Genomic DNA, 17,137 nt, shown 5'->3' on the forward strand with positions numbered 1-17,137 from the left:
ATGTTTCACCCAGTTTGTGTATGATTTAGGAAATTCAGTGTAACTGACAGAGGGAATACGTAATGCATTGAGTTCATTTCCTCAGAACTCGAGCACCAGTGTAATAAATTGACCACAATAACACAGCTGTCAGTTTAAACTCATATTAGTGGAGGTTAGCACTCTAAACATAAAAATAAAATTGCAGGTAAGAGAAAGTTATGTAAACAAAACTAGGTAACAGCATATGTGGTGGTGGGGAAACAACTGGTTACTGTTGCTGTGGGGGTTTTAGCTTATAATATAACAATAAAAATTAATTAACAATACATTGTGTTCTGAAGATGGCCTATTGCCGTGAGCATAATGTTCAGTCATGTATAACCGTTAAAGGAGGAGTTTACATTCCAACAAGATTTAGAATGTGTTATTTCATATATAGTAATTGTAATTTTGCAGTGTATGCAAATACGTATGTTATAAATAAATGTGGGCATGTTACCATGAGTGAATTCTTATGTAATTGATAATTTCCTTTTTTCTGCTCCCTTTCTAGATTGAACTGGAAAAGCTGAATAATGGAACTGATGAAATTAATAAACTTGAAATAGAATTAGATGTAAGTAAACAAATTTGTTTCGAAATAATACATTTTAAGCATTATCTATATGGTACTTCAAAATGTCTTGTAGTTTTTGTGCTATAGTGGTGATGTTGAATTAGATATCACACAACCATTTTTACAAGATGTTTACCAATATATGTGTGTCTACAATTGGTGTACATCTTTTATAAATCATTTTGGGTTTTGCTGTCCTATCAAGTAGTAAAAGATATAAAGTATATAAATACTAAGGTACTGTTGGGGTAACTGACATTTTGGCTGTATTGCAGCATCCTCTCCCAAAGCATAAACTGCTGTTGATGGAGTTGTAACACAGTTGGAAAAACATCGTATACTGAAACATCAACATAACAGATTAAAATTAAACATCAACATAACAGATTAAAATTAACTCTATACTCCAAGGATGGCTACTTGGACACAGCCAGAATCTCAGTTAGATTAGTATTTTCAGTACTTTACAGGTTAATGTGGCAGGAGATGTACACTCAGAAGGATTTTAACAAGATAATATAATTATATTTTGAAAATTATCTTGTCCATGATAATTTAACACACAGTTGACAGTGATCTCTTTCTGTAGACAAAAAAAAAAAAAAATTGAATTATTTGTCACATAGCAGAAGTGTTGAGTCATCGCCAGGCACACACAAAAGAAAATGATAGCTTTGCTAGTTTCTGGGAGAAATTCTTTGATGATGAGCTGGAGTGAACAGAGCATCACAGCTAGTACATTGGAACTGGTAAATGCCACATTTTTGGTACATGCCAGTGTGAACCCCTTCCTTTACACATTTCTGTGTGGAATTATTGCTTTGGTATTCTAGTCAGTGGCACTGACATGACTCGTGCATATGATGCTATTTATATGTATTTGATGATGCTGGTGCTGATTCTGCATTTAACATTTGACAATGCCACTATGACTGCAAGACATTAGGACTTTGTTTTTATAAAACAGATCTGATGATGGTCATTATAGACCGAAACCGGTAATCTGTTAACAAAAAGTTAGTGACCATAGACGTAAATTAAAGGAAACTTACTGATGTGCATCTTCATGTTTTTGCAGCGTAAAGAACGTTCCATAAAATTTTGGGCATGCAGCCACATAAATCCAGCTTCTTCTTGTAATATTTTGGCGGAATACCATTCAGCATCCTTTTACACCTCGGTTGAGGATGGAGCGAGTGCTGGAACATTAGTCACCTTGGCTCTCTCTGAAGATGGCTGGACGGTATTCAGCCAAAATATTAGAAGAGGAAGCTTAATTTATGTGGCTGCATGCCCGAAATTTTATGGAACAGGAATTAATACTGTTTGTATTAGTAAATTAAAGCTTGTGAATTGTTCATGACCCTAGAAAACAAAATCATGAGAGAAAAAAACTATATTATTACAGTGACCATTGAAGATTCTTTAGAATAAAGTGAAACTTGTTTGGTCTTAACAAACTTTATTACAGTTTCGTCTTGGATCATCATTTTGTGCTTTTCCACCTGGAGTTCAAAGGTGTGTCAAAATTGGTGTACAGGAACCAGCACTGAATCATGTTGATTTTCATAAAAGTTAGGCCAGCCAACCCAAAATGTTAGGAACAGAAGAATTTTGTTGACCACTACCTTACCCCCTGAGAGGTTTACCAGCAGCAAAGTCATCCAATCATGGAAGCCCTCATTAAACCGATTATCTTTATACAGTCAGCAATAGCTTCACCGTTTATGTAATTGTCTGGTGTTGATAGTGAACCGTTAGAGGGACAGTTAAAGAGACAAGGTGGTCCATGGGCAAACACTATTAACAGTTGCAAAGAACTTTTAATGATTTTGATACATGGCATAGTGAGGCAGGCACACCTCTTCCCATTGACCCTTGCTGGGGATGATTGAATGGTGGCGGCTTCAGCCTGTGCCGCTGAGCTGGTGCATCATATTACTGAGGCTGGCAGCCTGTGTAAGCCATGGTCATTGGCATCAGTGGCACATCATGTTGCACTGCAATGTTGTCCCACTCAGTAGACGGCCTCTCGGTGGCAGTGTGCCTAGTTCACTGTGTGCGAGGCTCAACCCACTGCCCTCAGACAGAAGTCGGCTGGCGGCTGGTACTGTGGCACCAAGTTCCACTAGGCATTGACAGAAAAATGGTGACACAAAGTCCCTTGAAGGACTTTGGGTAGATCGCAGGCACAGCCCAGTCACGAACCCATGGCTGTAGCTGGTGGAGCCCAGTCATATTGCTGTCCAACATCAGACAGAAATCTTGGTGGTGGTGGTACTGCTGGGTTCTGGTCATGAGAAGTACTCCCTGCCTTATTTATATGCTTCTGTTGCCCATTTGTTTCACTAAAACGTGGCACCTAGTCTCGTTACCAAACGAGAGACTCACCCTGGTGTGATGATGCTGCCCCACTTGCTATACAGTTACTATTGTGTGGCACTGTTTACTGCTGAGCTCAGCTAGCCTTGCTATGCAATCCACTGGTATGTCTGTTATTGAGATCCACATTTCGCCACATTAGCTGCGACCCCCCCCCCCCCCCCCCCCCCCCCCCCCCCCGCCTCACCCTCCACCCCCCTCCCCCAGCTGTTAATGCAACGCTCCAAGGTTCTTCCATGCTACTTCTACTTACTTTTGCTAAAGACTAATAATTTTCAGTCCGAGGACTAGGTTGCAGTACTACAGTAGGAACTTGTTTTGTGGACGGCACTGAGTGATACTGAGCAACCATGCAGAGTAATCATTGTTTAAAAAACTTGTTGAAGCAACGTGTTCAATTAGGAACTCTGGCTGCTCGGTCAGAGATGGCTTGTGATGCCTGCAAGAAGTTCCAAGCTACGTTGTGGCTATATTCCGGAAGAACGGTAGATTCAAAAGGCTGAACTGTATCGGTGATTAACATAGGTCCTTGCTCACTGAACATACTTTCCGTTCAAATGTTCAGCACGGCACAGTCTTCTTTCCAACATCTTGACAACTGTTGTATATAGGGTGATTCTCGAAGATATGCAAATATTTTAATATGTTATTCTACAAGCAAAACTAAAGAAAAAAGTTCATACAAACATAGGTCCGCAAATGTTTGGTTACGAAGTTACGGCTAATAAAAGATTTTGCCTGAAATTTAGCAACTTCGCTAATATGAAGCCAATGCAAACTGTATGAGGCTAAAGTAAAGCACGATATCCATTTATTTTATTGTTGTCGTTACATATCGAGTGCTTGTAATGATTATGAATGCTAGGCAGAGAACCTGTCTCCCGGAACATTCGAAATACTCCATTAATAGTTCATGCATTCATAATCCTCCAAGTTGGATAACATACACGATATTCGTTTACTGCAGCTGTAGCATTACCATCACATTTGCCATAAATAAACTCCATATCGGCGTATTTCTCTGTCGTAAATATGAAAGACATCCCTATTACATAAATAATCTACAGAGTACAACAGTTACTGTCTTGTTTCACTTAATACACTGTTGTTATTGTGTTCTTTCGCTGAAAAATACAGAAAACTTACTCATTTCAAGATTAGGAAATGACTGGAACAAAACAGTAACAGTTGCCAACAGTGAAATAAATGTTCTACTTTTGTAATGGAAAGTAAACAAATTTATTTGTATAATAATCTTTCCTTCCCTGGATGTTCTGGAAAACTTCTGCAGTTCCACATCTGGGACATGTCTTATTAGATTCACCAGACCAGTAACAACAAAATAAATGGAAATCGTGCTTTACTTTAACCTTGTACAGTTTTGCGATGGTTTCATATAGTGAAGTTGCTAGATTTCAGCCAAAATCTTTCATTAGCCATAAACCCATAACTAAACATTTGCAGACCTATGTTTATGTGAACTTTTTTCTTTAGTTTTACTTGTAGAATAACATATTAAAATATTTGCATATCTTTGTGAATCACCCTGTATGTAAGGTTTTTGTCATTAACATCCTCTGCTATAGGTAGTCATAAAGTTTACTTGTCCTGATTTTGATATCTAGGCAGTCAACAGAAACATCAAATGGGCAACTGGCAACAACAGTGGCACATTGGAAAAAGCTCTTGGTCAAGATTCTGTGATGAACTTTGTTTTGCACGTTAGCTGTGTTTATCTGTAGTTGCCTGCGTGGGTGGTATTGATTTGATGGTGGACATCATGCACTGTAATACAGGTAGGCACGCTTACCTTTTCTCGGCAGCAACCTGTGACATGCTCAGGATATTTACAGTAGAAAATTGTTTTCCGTTCCATTTCCCAGTTTTCTGTGGTGTTGAGACTGATGATCATACAAGTTGCCCATGGACTTCTGGTAAGTTTGGCTGTTATTTGACAATGGTTTCATTATGATGTGGTTGGTCGTTCTGACTGATCACCAAAAGCTTTCTGAATTTGCACCTGAAATTTCTCCCATTAATTGAGCTTGTTGGTTCCTGCTCACTAGGCAGATGTGCTAACCAGTATGCCACCCTGGCACAGTGGCACAACTGCATGAACTACCCTGGCATTCCTCCTTCCTCAGTAAAACTTCTTATAAAAGCCTCCTAGTAACACAGATAGATGTAAAATGTGCAACTGGTTCACCAGCATTTTAGTAAATTTAGTGTCCCCACCAACAGACATCAAGATGGAGGCAGACAAGCTGGCAGTGATAGCACAGCAGGTTAATCTGGAAACCTGCCATGTGAGGGCGCACATGACACAGTGAGCAGACTTGCAGTTGGAGGTGTTTACCTGTGGACGACAGTAGGCCACGTGGGCTAGTGCTTACTCAAGAGTTTGACCAACGCGGACCTCACCTTGTGTATTGTGCCATGGATTATGCCATTACCACCAGTTGCCCACTCTTCCCATGCTCATCTCTATGTGGCTTTGGACACTCTGCTTCATGTAGGTCAACTTGAATGGTGTGTTTGTTTCCCCCTCATGGATCTCTGGCGATGAAGGACATTCTTATGCTTGTGAAGCTCCCCTATACTTTCGTTCCCATTTTCGTATTTACTTGGGCTACCATAGACCTGGCATTTCTGCAGTGCTGGCAAAAACAGTTGGGCCTACTGAAGGAGCAGCAACAGGAGCAGATGCAGACATTGGTAACTCAGAATGTGGATTTGCTTCATTCCTTGCTTGCCAGTGGGGCCCAGCACCAGTCTTCCATTTCCAACATCAGCTCCAACACCGTTTGCTGGTTTCAGTAAGTCAACAGAATGGTGAGAGAATTATCTGCACCAGTTCTTGTTGCACTGCCAGATGTGGCATATCATCAATCTAGTTGATAAGGCCACCGTGCTATTGCCCAACAGCACAAGTTTATACGAAGCTGTCAAAAACTTGAAGCACTGTGCTGACCCCAAGAAACTTCCGTTTGATGAGCTTTGTCGATTGCTTATGCAGTATTTTGACCATCAAATCCATATGGTGGTGGTGCACTTGCAGTTCAACTGGCATCACATGCGATCTAGATCGCCAGTTTGCAGGGCCTCTCGTGCAAGTGTTGTTTTGAGTGTCCCAATTGTGCTACCTCTTACGCAGACTTACTAATTCAGCATGTGATTGTCAGGTTAGCTCTTGATTGCGAGGTTCAGGCTAGGACGTTGACTTCATCTGATCCTTCTGTAGCCAACATTGCCCAAATTGCGGAATTGCAGGAGCTTGTGCTGGTGGCAAGGGACTTCCTTTCTGGTAATTTGCACGTGCCACAGTTGGATGTGTATGGTAATAAGGGCCCCTTGTCTTGAGGGATATCACAGGCAGCCTTACCTGCTGCTAACTCACAGTATGTTGCTGCCATTGACAATTCCAGCGCATTGGATCATGGCACTGCCTGTCCTCGCCCATGCCGTGTCCAATAGGTTTGCACCACTTGCAGCATTGTCATTCCCGCCAGCAGTGTTTTTCGGGTCCTTCACGTCATTCTCCTTCCACTCATTGGGTGAGCCAACAGTCCACCCCTGATTTTCATTTGTTGCAAGTTCACTTAGACTGCCCCCACATGGAGATTATGTTTGTGGTGTATGCCGGCAGATGGGTCATATAGCAACTGTTTGTGACAGTCGACAGGCCTTGACTCGGTCATCAGATGCCCTGCTTTTTTAACTGGAATCTGGGGCTGATTCTGATGCCCTGTGCATGTTGACCCAGTGTATTTTGCATACGTTGATAGTGGATGGGCGGCTGATTAAATTTCAGGTAGGCATGGGAGTGACAGTCAGTCTAATTAACTTAGATACATACAGGGTCATGGTGTGTGTGGATTTGCAGGAGCCGCTCCATCAGGTTGTCTTTTAGTAACCAGCACTTTCCCTTGTGAGGACAAGATTCCGTCTCCGCGCATTACAAGAATATGGAACAGCAACTTAACTTGTTAGTGGTCAATCCACCACTGTTATGAAATATGTTATTGTCTTCCAGATCATTAATGAAGTGCTTCTAATGTCTCAATCCATTACTTTTTTGTGATTTTTGACTCCTTAATGCAGCCGTACAGTCTGTTGTTTGAGAATACGCTGGGCGGAGCAGAAAATTTCGATGCATGTGTTTCCCTTAAGCCCTTAGTGGTACCCTAATTTAGCCACCTCCAGACCATTCCCTTTGCCATGCTCAACAGAGAAAAGGCTAAATTGGAGTTTTGGCAGGATCAGGTTGTCATTTCTTCCATTTTGTTGAATCTCTGGGCCAACTCTTGATGATGATACAAAAGCTCAGTGGTGCCATGTGTCTTTGCAGCAATTTTAGACAGATGGCCAAAGCATAATGTGTCGCAGATTCATATCCCATCCCACAGCAGGCAGATTTGTTAGCGAAATTGTTAGGGGGACAGTTTTTTCCCACATAGACTTGCATGATTTTTACCTTCAGTTGCGGTTGGATGCAGTTTCTTGGACTTTCCTGGTCCTCAACACCCCATTTGGGCTTTAGTAGTTAATCCCGTGTTTTTGGAATCATGTCTGCACCGGGAATTTACCAATGGGATTTTGAGCAGTTTATTAACGACATTCCTTGTTGCATTGGTTACTTTGATGACATCAAAAGGAGCCCATATGAAATCTTCAGTTACTTTTCCAACACCTCTTGGAGAATTTGCCTGAGTTCCAAGCTGGAGAAGTGCAGTTTTTTCTCTCTGAAGGTGCATTTTTTGGGGTCATTTGCTTAGTAAAGATGGTCTCATCCCCATGGATGACCATATCAAGGTCATTGTCAACCTATCGGCACCCGAGAACCTGAAGGAGGTCCAGTCATTTTTGGTAAGGTTTTATATTGTGCTCATTTCATTCCCCAGGCTCCGTACGTCTGTGAGCCTTGTAGCCAGCTTTGCCCAAAGGACATTGAGTTTGTCTGGTTTGCGGATTGTCAGCAGACTTTTCAGTCTCTCAGCAGTGTTTTTGCTCTGTTCCCTGTCTGGATTCCTTCACAATGGTTAATTCTTGAACCCTGCCCAGTGATACATTTCCTGTATGGCTTTGGTGCCGTCCTGCCCCATTGGAATCTGGACAGCATAGAACAGCCCATGGACAGCATAGAACAGCCCGTAGTTTATGCATCAAAGACGCTTTCCAGTGTGCAGCAGAATTATTAACTCATTATTATTTTCAGGGTTGAAAAGTTCCATGTCTTCTTGTATGGGGCTGATGTTCCACCTCAACACCAACCACAAGTTGTTTGTTTCATTACTTGGCCCTAAATCCAAACTGCCGGGTATGACTGCTCACCAGTTGCATCGGTGGGTCCTCTCTTTCAGTAATTATTGTTATGAGGTTTGTAACACCTCAACCATGCAGCATGCCAGTGCTGATATTCTGTCAGCTAATAATAGAGTCTGATCCAGAATTTGATTGGCAGGAGGCTCTTGTGTTCTCATCACATAATGGCGTGCAGCTGCCCCAGTTGGACTTTCTGTTGACAGCATTTGAAGCTGCAACTGCCTCAGCTTCTGACAGAGTTTTGCAGAGTATTGTTCTGGCAATCTGGTTGTCTTCGATGGAATGCATCTCTTTGAGTCCGGATCAGGTGTGGGGTGTTCATTATGCCTCCTATGTGATTGGCTTAGTGTTGTCCAGGGAGTTACTGTACTAGTGAAGGAGGAGAAATGCTGCCACGTGCCCGCTCCCATGGCATTGCATTGTCACATACTCCAGTTGCCGTGTATATTCCACTGGAGTATGGCTCATATGAAAGCACTGACACGGTGTCACTTGTACTGGCCAGTGATCAATCAGTACATTGAACATATGGTACATTCTTGTGTGGGGCTTGTGGACAGAATCAGGCTGCACTGCTGCACCTGTTTTCTCCTTGGCAGTCCCAGAGCATCCTTAGGACAGGGTGCTTGTCGATTTTACCAGCTCCTTTTTGGGCAGCATGTGCTTATTGGTGATTGATGCATCGTCTAATTTCCCGCATGTAGCCAAACTATCGTCTACGCTGTCAGTTGCCGTGGCTCTCGCATTGTCAGGTTATTTTTGTTGTTGATGGATCTCCCTCGACACTGCTGTCATATAACAGTCGGGAATTTGTCACAGAAGTTTGAGGACATTTGCAGTCACAGTAGTATCCACCATCTGACTATTGCGACCAGACTTCTAACTCTGAATTCGAGTTCTTCGTGTGTACATCTGAGATCCAGATGAAGACGCCCTTGTGATGACACATTGTCAAGCTTTCTGGCTACATACTGAGCAACACCAGTCAGCAGATGCAGTCCGGCAGAACTTTTGCATGGGTGCCAGCTATGGGTCTTCTGGAATTGCTACATCCTGAGTCGCATGCCATGGACCATCATAGTCTGCTGTGTTTTCTACCTGATACTTCCATTTGGGCCTCGTCCAGCTACTGGCGTCGGTGGCTGCCAGGTGTTGTGGTGGGCCACAGAGGTTGGCAGTTGTTTGTGGTGGATGCTGGAAGGGAGCAGATGACCCGCCAAGCACCCACATCCCATTGTGATGTCACCGCTGCCGTCTGTTGGGTGGCGGGGTGGGACACGACCTTGTTCTGGGTGAGGGCTCCCACTTGGAGCTACCTGCTTCAGCAGTAGCCCCCAGTGAAGCCCGCAGCTACCCCTGCCATTGTGGAGCCAGTAAACCCCCCCCCACCACCAATGGCCGCAGCCTCTGTGACCTTCTCTTTGGGCCAGTGGCATCAGTGCTGCCTCTTTTAGTGGTTTGTCCACTGTCTGGTTCTCCAGGTGCCTCTCCTGTTCTGTTCTGCGCCAGAGGTTGGGGTCCAAGCCTGGGCATTTCGGTCGTATATGGCCTTTCATAGGGAGTATGTATTCCCACCAGCGGACATCATGGTGGAGGCAGATAAGCTGGCATGGGTAGCACAGCAGGACAGTGTGGAAACCTGCCATGGACGGCAAACACAACACACAGTACGGGCAGACCCGCTGGTGGAAGTGTGTACTTGTGGTCGCAACAGGCTGGTTGAGCCAGTGCTTACTTGCAGAGTTTGACCACTGCAGACCTCAACTAGCATATCATCTGCCCCCACCATGGACTGAGTTCTTCCAGTACTTGTCCCTACATGGATCTGGACACTGTGCTTCCCGTAGATTGACTATGATGTTGAGTTCGTCTCCCTCTCGTGGTCTTTTGTTCCCCGGCTATCATCGTGCCACTGTCAACTCGTGAAATATCTGTGCCAACCATGTAGTGAAGTGGCATTGTCACACCTGTGCAGACACTAAACTATGCAGATGTAAATAGCAACATACAGCTTCTCTTTCTGCTCTCGGCTATGTGTAGAATAACTTCTAAAGCTTTTCTTTGGGCACCTGGCTGTGTATAGGATGACTTCTTCATAGTTTAATTTAAAGCATAACATTGTCTATGTTCTGAAGTACCTGGTGCTTCCACCAAGCTATGTAACTTACAAGGGGAGGCCACAATGTTTGGAATGCGGATTTGCTGTAAACTTCGTACACTCGTAGTACTCCATGAGGACAACAAAATGTGTAAGCAGTAGTGCGTACTTCTCAAGCGTTATTGAGAAAATCGCTAGATAATTTTGGTCGTCAGAAATATACCAGTGTGTGGCCATTTTTACCATGAAGCGGCGGCAGCTGAGTGGTTAGCGTCCAAGCCCCGTAATTTCTGGATTCGAGTCCCATTCGTCAGTTCCCCCTCCCCCCCCCCCCCCAAACAGTCATTTTCTTTACTATTTATATTACAATTGATATATTGGGAAAAATACTTGTAATTGGATGAACTTTTATTAAATTTACAATGTTATTTGGCAGTCAACAAAGTTTTACTACCACAAATAGTATAATGTTCATAACTATCAACTAGTAAATGACCAAACACATAAAGAGATACTGAAAATGTATGCTTGTTTGTGCCTTCAAAATTGTTCATATTTAATCGAAAGAGAGCGAGAAATTGCTTCTCGTGAAGATGCTATTAAAATACACTCGATACTGCATGACCAATTATCAGCACCAATTTTTAAGGAAATACTGTGCTATGCATGGTTTCCTTCCAAATTATCGGCTGAAAGAGAGGTTTTTGAAAATGTTACCAAGGTTTGTTTTTCCATGGAAAACCTCTAAAGACCTTGCGTATGCGCAAACATAGATTTTATTCAATGCAACTGGTGCCGTTTAACTTTATGTTTTCCGTGTTTTTACAAAAAATACCATCCTGCAACCTGTTCTCGTTGAAAGCGACGATTAATTGTACATCTTTCAGAAGCTGTCTGTGCTGGTCAAAACTAGGAGGTAACAAGTCGTTTCGGGCTCCTTCCAGGTATAAGGGATTTCTCAAATCGTGGACAATCATACATTTTCAGTATCACTTTATGCTTTTGGTCGTTTACTAGCCTATAGTTGTGAATATTATATTATTTGTGATAATAAAAATTTGTAGACTGCCAAATAACATTGTAAATTTAATAAAAGTTCATCGGATTACACGTATTTTTCCTATTATATCAATTGTAATGTAAATAGTAAAGAAAATGACTGTGTTGAAAATAAAAAGAAAATGAAATAAAAAATAAAAAAACTTCATGAACGGGGCTTGATCCAGCGATTATGAGGCTTGAACACTAACCACTCAGCTGCCGCCGCTTCATGGTAAAAATAGCCATGCACAAGTGTATATTTGACGACCAAAATTATCTTGCGATTTTTCTCAATAACGCTTGAGAAGTACGCGGTACTGCTTACACATTTGTTGTCCTCATGAGTACTACGAGTGCACTAAGTTTGCAGTAAATTCGCATTCCAAACGTTGTGGCCTCCCCTTGTTAGATGAAAGAGTTGTGCATTAACACTTTGAAGACAATGCGCTTAGAAGAATTTTGGGCATAGGAAACTGGCCATTTATGCCGTTATCTAAAAGATTATTGGCACATAAGTGATTGATGTATTTTCAAGAGTAATACGTACTTAAAAAAGACCAAGCTTCAAGATTTATTCATAATTTATTTTAGTTCTTTGGTAGGCTATAAATTTAAAATAATGACAGCAGAAAGTATTTAAAAAAAAAAAATAAAATAAAGTGCGAACTGAGTTACTGAGCAATTTCTTGCTCTTGAGCTTCCAGAATTACTTGCTCTCACAACAAACATGAGATATCTGCAGCAGAACTACATCAAACTACGAAACCTGAGTGTACAAATGAAATTACATCAATGTGAACTTACTGGATCAACCATTTGTAACAGCAGCTGTTACATTCGCTAATGATTCAAGAAATTGACAACAGAATGCAGTGAGTCCAGTTTTCAAGGAACTGATGACTCGTGTCAAGAAAATCGCAGACCGACCCGTGCTTGGGTGCAGTTCTTTTAACACAAAATTGTGGTTCAACATACACTTGGACTTGGTCTACAAAGTGTTAACAGAGAGCTAAGTCATCAGTAATAACAAATTTTGGTACTGAAAGTGGTCTATTACACAAGTTCCCAACACAAAACAGACACAGGTCTAAATTGTCTCTTGACTAGAGAGCACTAGTATTTGTACATAACATTTAATTTTCCAGAATGAGATAAAAATAGTTATATTATCAAGAAGGTGCCAGAATCTTCTAGAACATGTGAAGATCAAATACAAATACTGTCTGAAGATGAGAATTAATCACATCTAGTAGTAGCTCTAACCACTACACTATACTGGACAACACAGAAACATAGTCCCTCCCAATCTTGTTTCACTGATTGTTGAACAAAGCATATATCATGTGATTGTTTAGTTGGCACTCAGCAGACAAAACTGAAATGAGTGTAGCCTAAACTACTTGCTCCAATTAGGAAGAGAGACAGCAAGAGTCAGAAGTGTGTGTCAGATACGTAAAATCAGCCGAGAGTGATATTGATCCAAAGGAGCTGTTGTCATTGTACCCACTCCACATACCACCTGTGTCAGATCATTCGGTGTCAGTGGGATCATGGAGGGTGTGGGGTCAACATAAATTCTCTCCTGCCCATAGATCCTGATTTGATACCACAATACCAGCTGCACACTATCCCAGTCTTCCCAATTGAGATACTGGAAATCGAACTCATGTCCTCCACGTGACTGGCAGACATGCACTGACCGGTCAGTTATGGAGGTGATGGAAGTAGTTATCACGTAACAAGAAAATAACATCTTGATGCACAAGCTGTGCCACAACACACAGTTATTTAACTATCAACAAATGACTTATTCCAAACAGGCAAAGCTTTGGTGCATTGGCTGGCAGATTATTAATTGCCTTCTCTATTCGTGAATTTATTTTTCGAAAAGATACATCTGTTGTCAGTTGTAACATTATTAGATTGTATTTCTGTGTTAAAGTTGTCATTTCTGGGACGAAGCTCCTGCATTACGTTTGTCAGCATTGTCTTTTATTAATGTGGCATGCCTTTTGTGAGGGGGAGGGAGAGCCACAGGAATAAGAACTCTGCATGAAACATGCACTGGATCTTTCTACAGTCCAGCAGTTTAGTTTGCGTGTTCTGCCACAAGGACTGTCAGCAGTCTGCTTGGAATCATTGGCATGGCATTATATCACGTTACTCCCTTCTGTTGATTACTTTTTACACATTTTCCCACAACAGTGAATATGTTACATAAAGATAATACTCTTGTGGTTTCTATTACAGGAGGCCAACAACACATTCAGATTGCTACTCAATGATTCAACACGGCGCCTTAAACTCCTTTCCAAAAATTTAGGCTCATGCATTGAGCGTGCTCGTCCATACTATGAAGCTCTTGAAATTGCAAAGAAGGCACAACTGGAGTGTCAGAAAGCTGCTGTCCAGTTCCAAAGAGCTAATGGTAAGGTAGTTGAGATTGTAATGTTCATTTACTGCGTTTTTTTCTTACAGGTTTATTACACACACACACACACACACACACACACACACACACACACACACAAACCAGATGCACTTTGCCATGGGGGAATGGCTTGAGTACTTCAACACAGATAGCCATACCATAGGTGCAACCACAACGGAGACTGAACTGTGGAGAGGTTAGATAAACATATGGCTGCTGGAGAATGACAGCATATTGTGCAGTAGTTGCAGGGGAACAGTCTGGATGATTGACTGATGTGGGCATGTAAATTTAGCCAACATGATCTTGCTGTGCTGGTACTGCAAATGACTGGAAAGGGAGGGGAAACTACAGCTGTTATTTTTCCTTATGGCATACAGACCTTTTGTATGGGTAAAAGGTGATAGCATCCTGATGGGTAAAATATTCTGAAGGTAATATAGTCCCCCATTCGGATCTCCATGTGGAGACTACTCAGGAGGATATCACAATCAGCAAATACAAAACAGATGTTCTGCAGGTTGGAGTGTGGAATGTTAGATCCATTAATTGGGTAGGTTGTGTAGAGAATTCAAAAAGGAAAATTGATAGATTGAAATTAGTTAGATATAATGGGAATAAGTGAGTGTAGTGACAAGTAGAACAGGACTGGGCAGAGAAGGGCGAGTGAGGATGGAGGTAGGATGTGGGTGCTTGGGTGAGCTAGGGAATTTCTGAGAATGAAAAACATGACAAGAGCTTCAGTGCCACATTTGGAGTTTATATTGCTCCTAGCCTTATTACTAAGGGATACAACAAAAGAGATGAGCTACAGTGTTGGGGGCTGCTGCAGATTGACTGAGAGCATGGTGCCCTAACAAAGGAGCTAGTATACACATTTAACTGGGTGGAGAGCTGGTCGACAATAGAGTGAAGAACTTGTGTTCTGGATGCCTCCAGGTGACCCATTCTGCATCCCTCACATGACGCTTTCCTATTTGCTCGCAGGGTGTTACCCCAAAACATCCTATTGTCAGCAATGCCTTGAAAAGCATCCACTGTCAGCAGTACATGCAATGGGAACATTACCCATGTGAACCAGGCGTGGGCAGGGGTGCATCAGATAACATTCGGTATACACCTGCGAGGTACAGTCACTGTCTCATCACAGAACGCAATACTGGAATCGTGAAACATAGGGTACTAAAATTTTCAAAGAAAAATTCCTCAATCCTTAGATTTCCCTCTCTGGTTGCTCACCACATACGAGACTTCTGGTGCGGTGAATACTGGTTTATAAATACAAAGTCAAGAAGGGGTAATGTGGGAGTAGGTCTAATAATAAATAAGACAGTAGGAACATACAATGTAAGCTTTCACAGCCGGTATTATCTTCACTTAAAACTTCCAGGCGAACAGTTTGCCGCTGTACCTCCGAGAATGTGTCTCGCAGTCGGAGACGAAACGTCAGGGAAGAGTTTTATACTTCGACCACGGCCTATCAGCCCGGAAGTTTTAAGTGAAGACAATAGGAATGTGGGTAAGCTGCTATGAGAATAGGATATTTTGATAGCCAAGATATAGATATGAAGCAAACACCCACCACAGGAGTACAAGTTGGTCAGCCATTCCCGTGGATGATGAAGGGATTGAAAGAACGTATCACGAGATAAAAGAAATAATTTAGATAAGTAGTGGAGTGGAAAATTTGTGACGAGAGACTGAAATTTGATATAGAAAAATGCAGAGGAGACAAAATAGCAGAATATGGACTAGTGAAAAGTGATAACAGAGGAAGCCACCTGATAGACTTTTGCACAGAACATTATTTAATAGATCGAACACTTAGTTTAAGAATAGTGTAAAAAGGTTGTATATGTGGACTTTGAGACCGTGACGGTTCTGAGTTGATTACACGGTGATGAGCAGAAATTTCAGAACCATATTTTTAACTGTAAGATATTTCCAATGGGAGATGTGCATTCTAAACATAATTTATTGGCTGTGATCTGTAGATGGAAATTCAAGAAACTGCAGAAAGGTAGGAAATTAACAAGATTAGACCTGGATAATTTGAAAGAACTAGAGATTGTTGACAGAGCGCACCAGGCAACATTTGACTGAAACGAGAAGGGAATAGAAGACAAATGGGTAGCTTTGAGAGATGGAAATAATGAAAGCAGGTGATACAATAAGGAAAAAGACATGGCCGAGTAGAAATACATGGATAACACAGGATATATTGAATTTAATTGATGAAAGGAGAAAATATAAAAATGCAACAAATTAAGCAGGCAAAAAGGAATAAATAATTTAAAAATATATTAAATTTTAAAAAATCCCACCTTCAATTTCAGTGCACTATGCAGCAGTTTTAGCAGCATTACATATTTTTCAGGGGAGGATAGCACTGTTAGTTAGCTTTTGTTTATACTCTTTCTCTTTGGATTTTCTTTTCATCCGCATTTACAGGCAAAATTCAAATGAAAAAATATGTAGTGACCCGGTGGCCAACGAATGTGTTCTAGCCTTCTGATCCATTGGGTACAGAATGCCAGTAGGTGATGTAGTACACAATGAGTAGCAGACACAAATGCCACTCAGAAACATCAAATTCTGTTTTGAGGCAAAACAAACTGCATCCAATAACAGCGACAGCTCACTTTTGCGGAAAGTCTCCATAGAGGAGTCCTGCAAGATAGGTGGTTAAACCAATTAATGATTACACATTTACAGATAAACTACATTTTATGGTTCCACTATGGTACTTCATCGCCCTCATTGAAGTTAGTTAGTAGTGTTGATGTCGTGTGTGTCAGTATCTTAGTGAGTGTACCGTATGAATGGAAGTAAGTGTATTCGCATGCAATATGTTCTTCTTCTAGAGCAGTTTGAGTGCATTGTGTCTTCAAAAGAGGTTGGGATGAAAAACAACAAAAATAAAACTGTGGTATTGGAATTTAGTCAAATCCGTGATGCTGAAGGAATTAGATTAGAGAATGAGACACTAGAAGTAGTTAAATAAATTTTGGTAGCTGGGCAGCAAAATAACTATGGCCAAAGTAGAGAGGGTATAAAGTACAAACTGGCAATTGTAAGAAAAGCATTTCTGAAAAAGAGAAATTTGTTTGCAATGGATAGAAATTTAACCATCAGGCAGTCTTTTCGTAAGGTATTTGCCTTTCATGCAGAAGTGAAGGGCAAACAATAAACAATTCAGGCCAGAAGAGAATACAAGTGTTTGAAATTTGCTAAAGAAAAATGCTGAAAATTACATGGGTATAGT

The 17,137-nt window shown here is 41.5% G+C and overlaps 1 protein-coding gene across 1 annotated transcript in view; it reads left to right on the forward strand.

Annotated features, from left to right (window-relative positions):
* LOC124605525 (SH3 domain-binding protein 5 homolog) overlaps window positions 1–17,137 on the forward strand; it is an 89,459-nt gene that overhangs the window by 4,655 nt on the left and 67,667 nt on the right. The window contains exons 2-3 of the mRNA XM_047137269.1: window positions 536–598; window positions 13,692–13,869. Coding sequence (XP_046993225.1) covers window positions 536–598; window positions 13,692–13,869 — 241 coding nt within the window. The remainder of the gene's footprint in view (window positions 1–535; window positions 599–13,691; window positions 13,870–17,137) is intronic.

This window comes from Schistocerca americana, chromosome 3 (assembly GCF_021461395.2).
Source record: "Schistocerca americana isolate TAMUIC-IGC-003095 chromosome 3, iqSchAmer2.1, whole genome shotgun sequence".
NCBI lineage: Eukaryota > Metazoa > Arthropoda > Insecta > Orthoptera > Acrididae > Schistocerca > Schistocerca americana.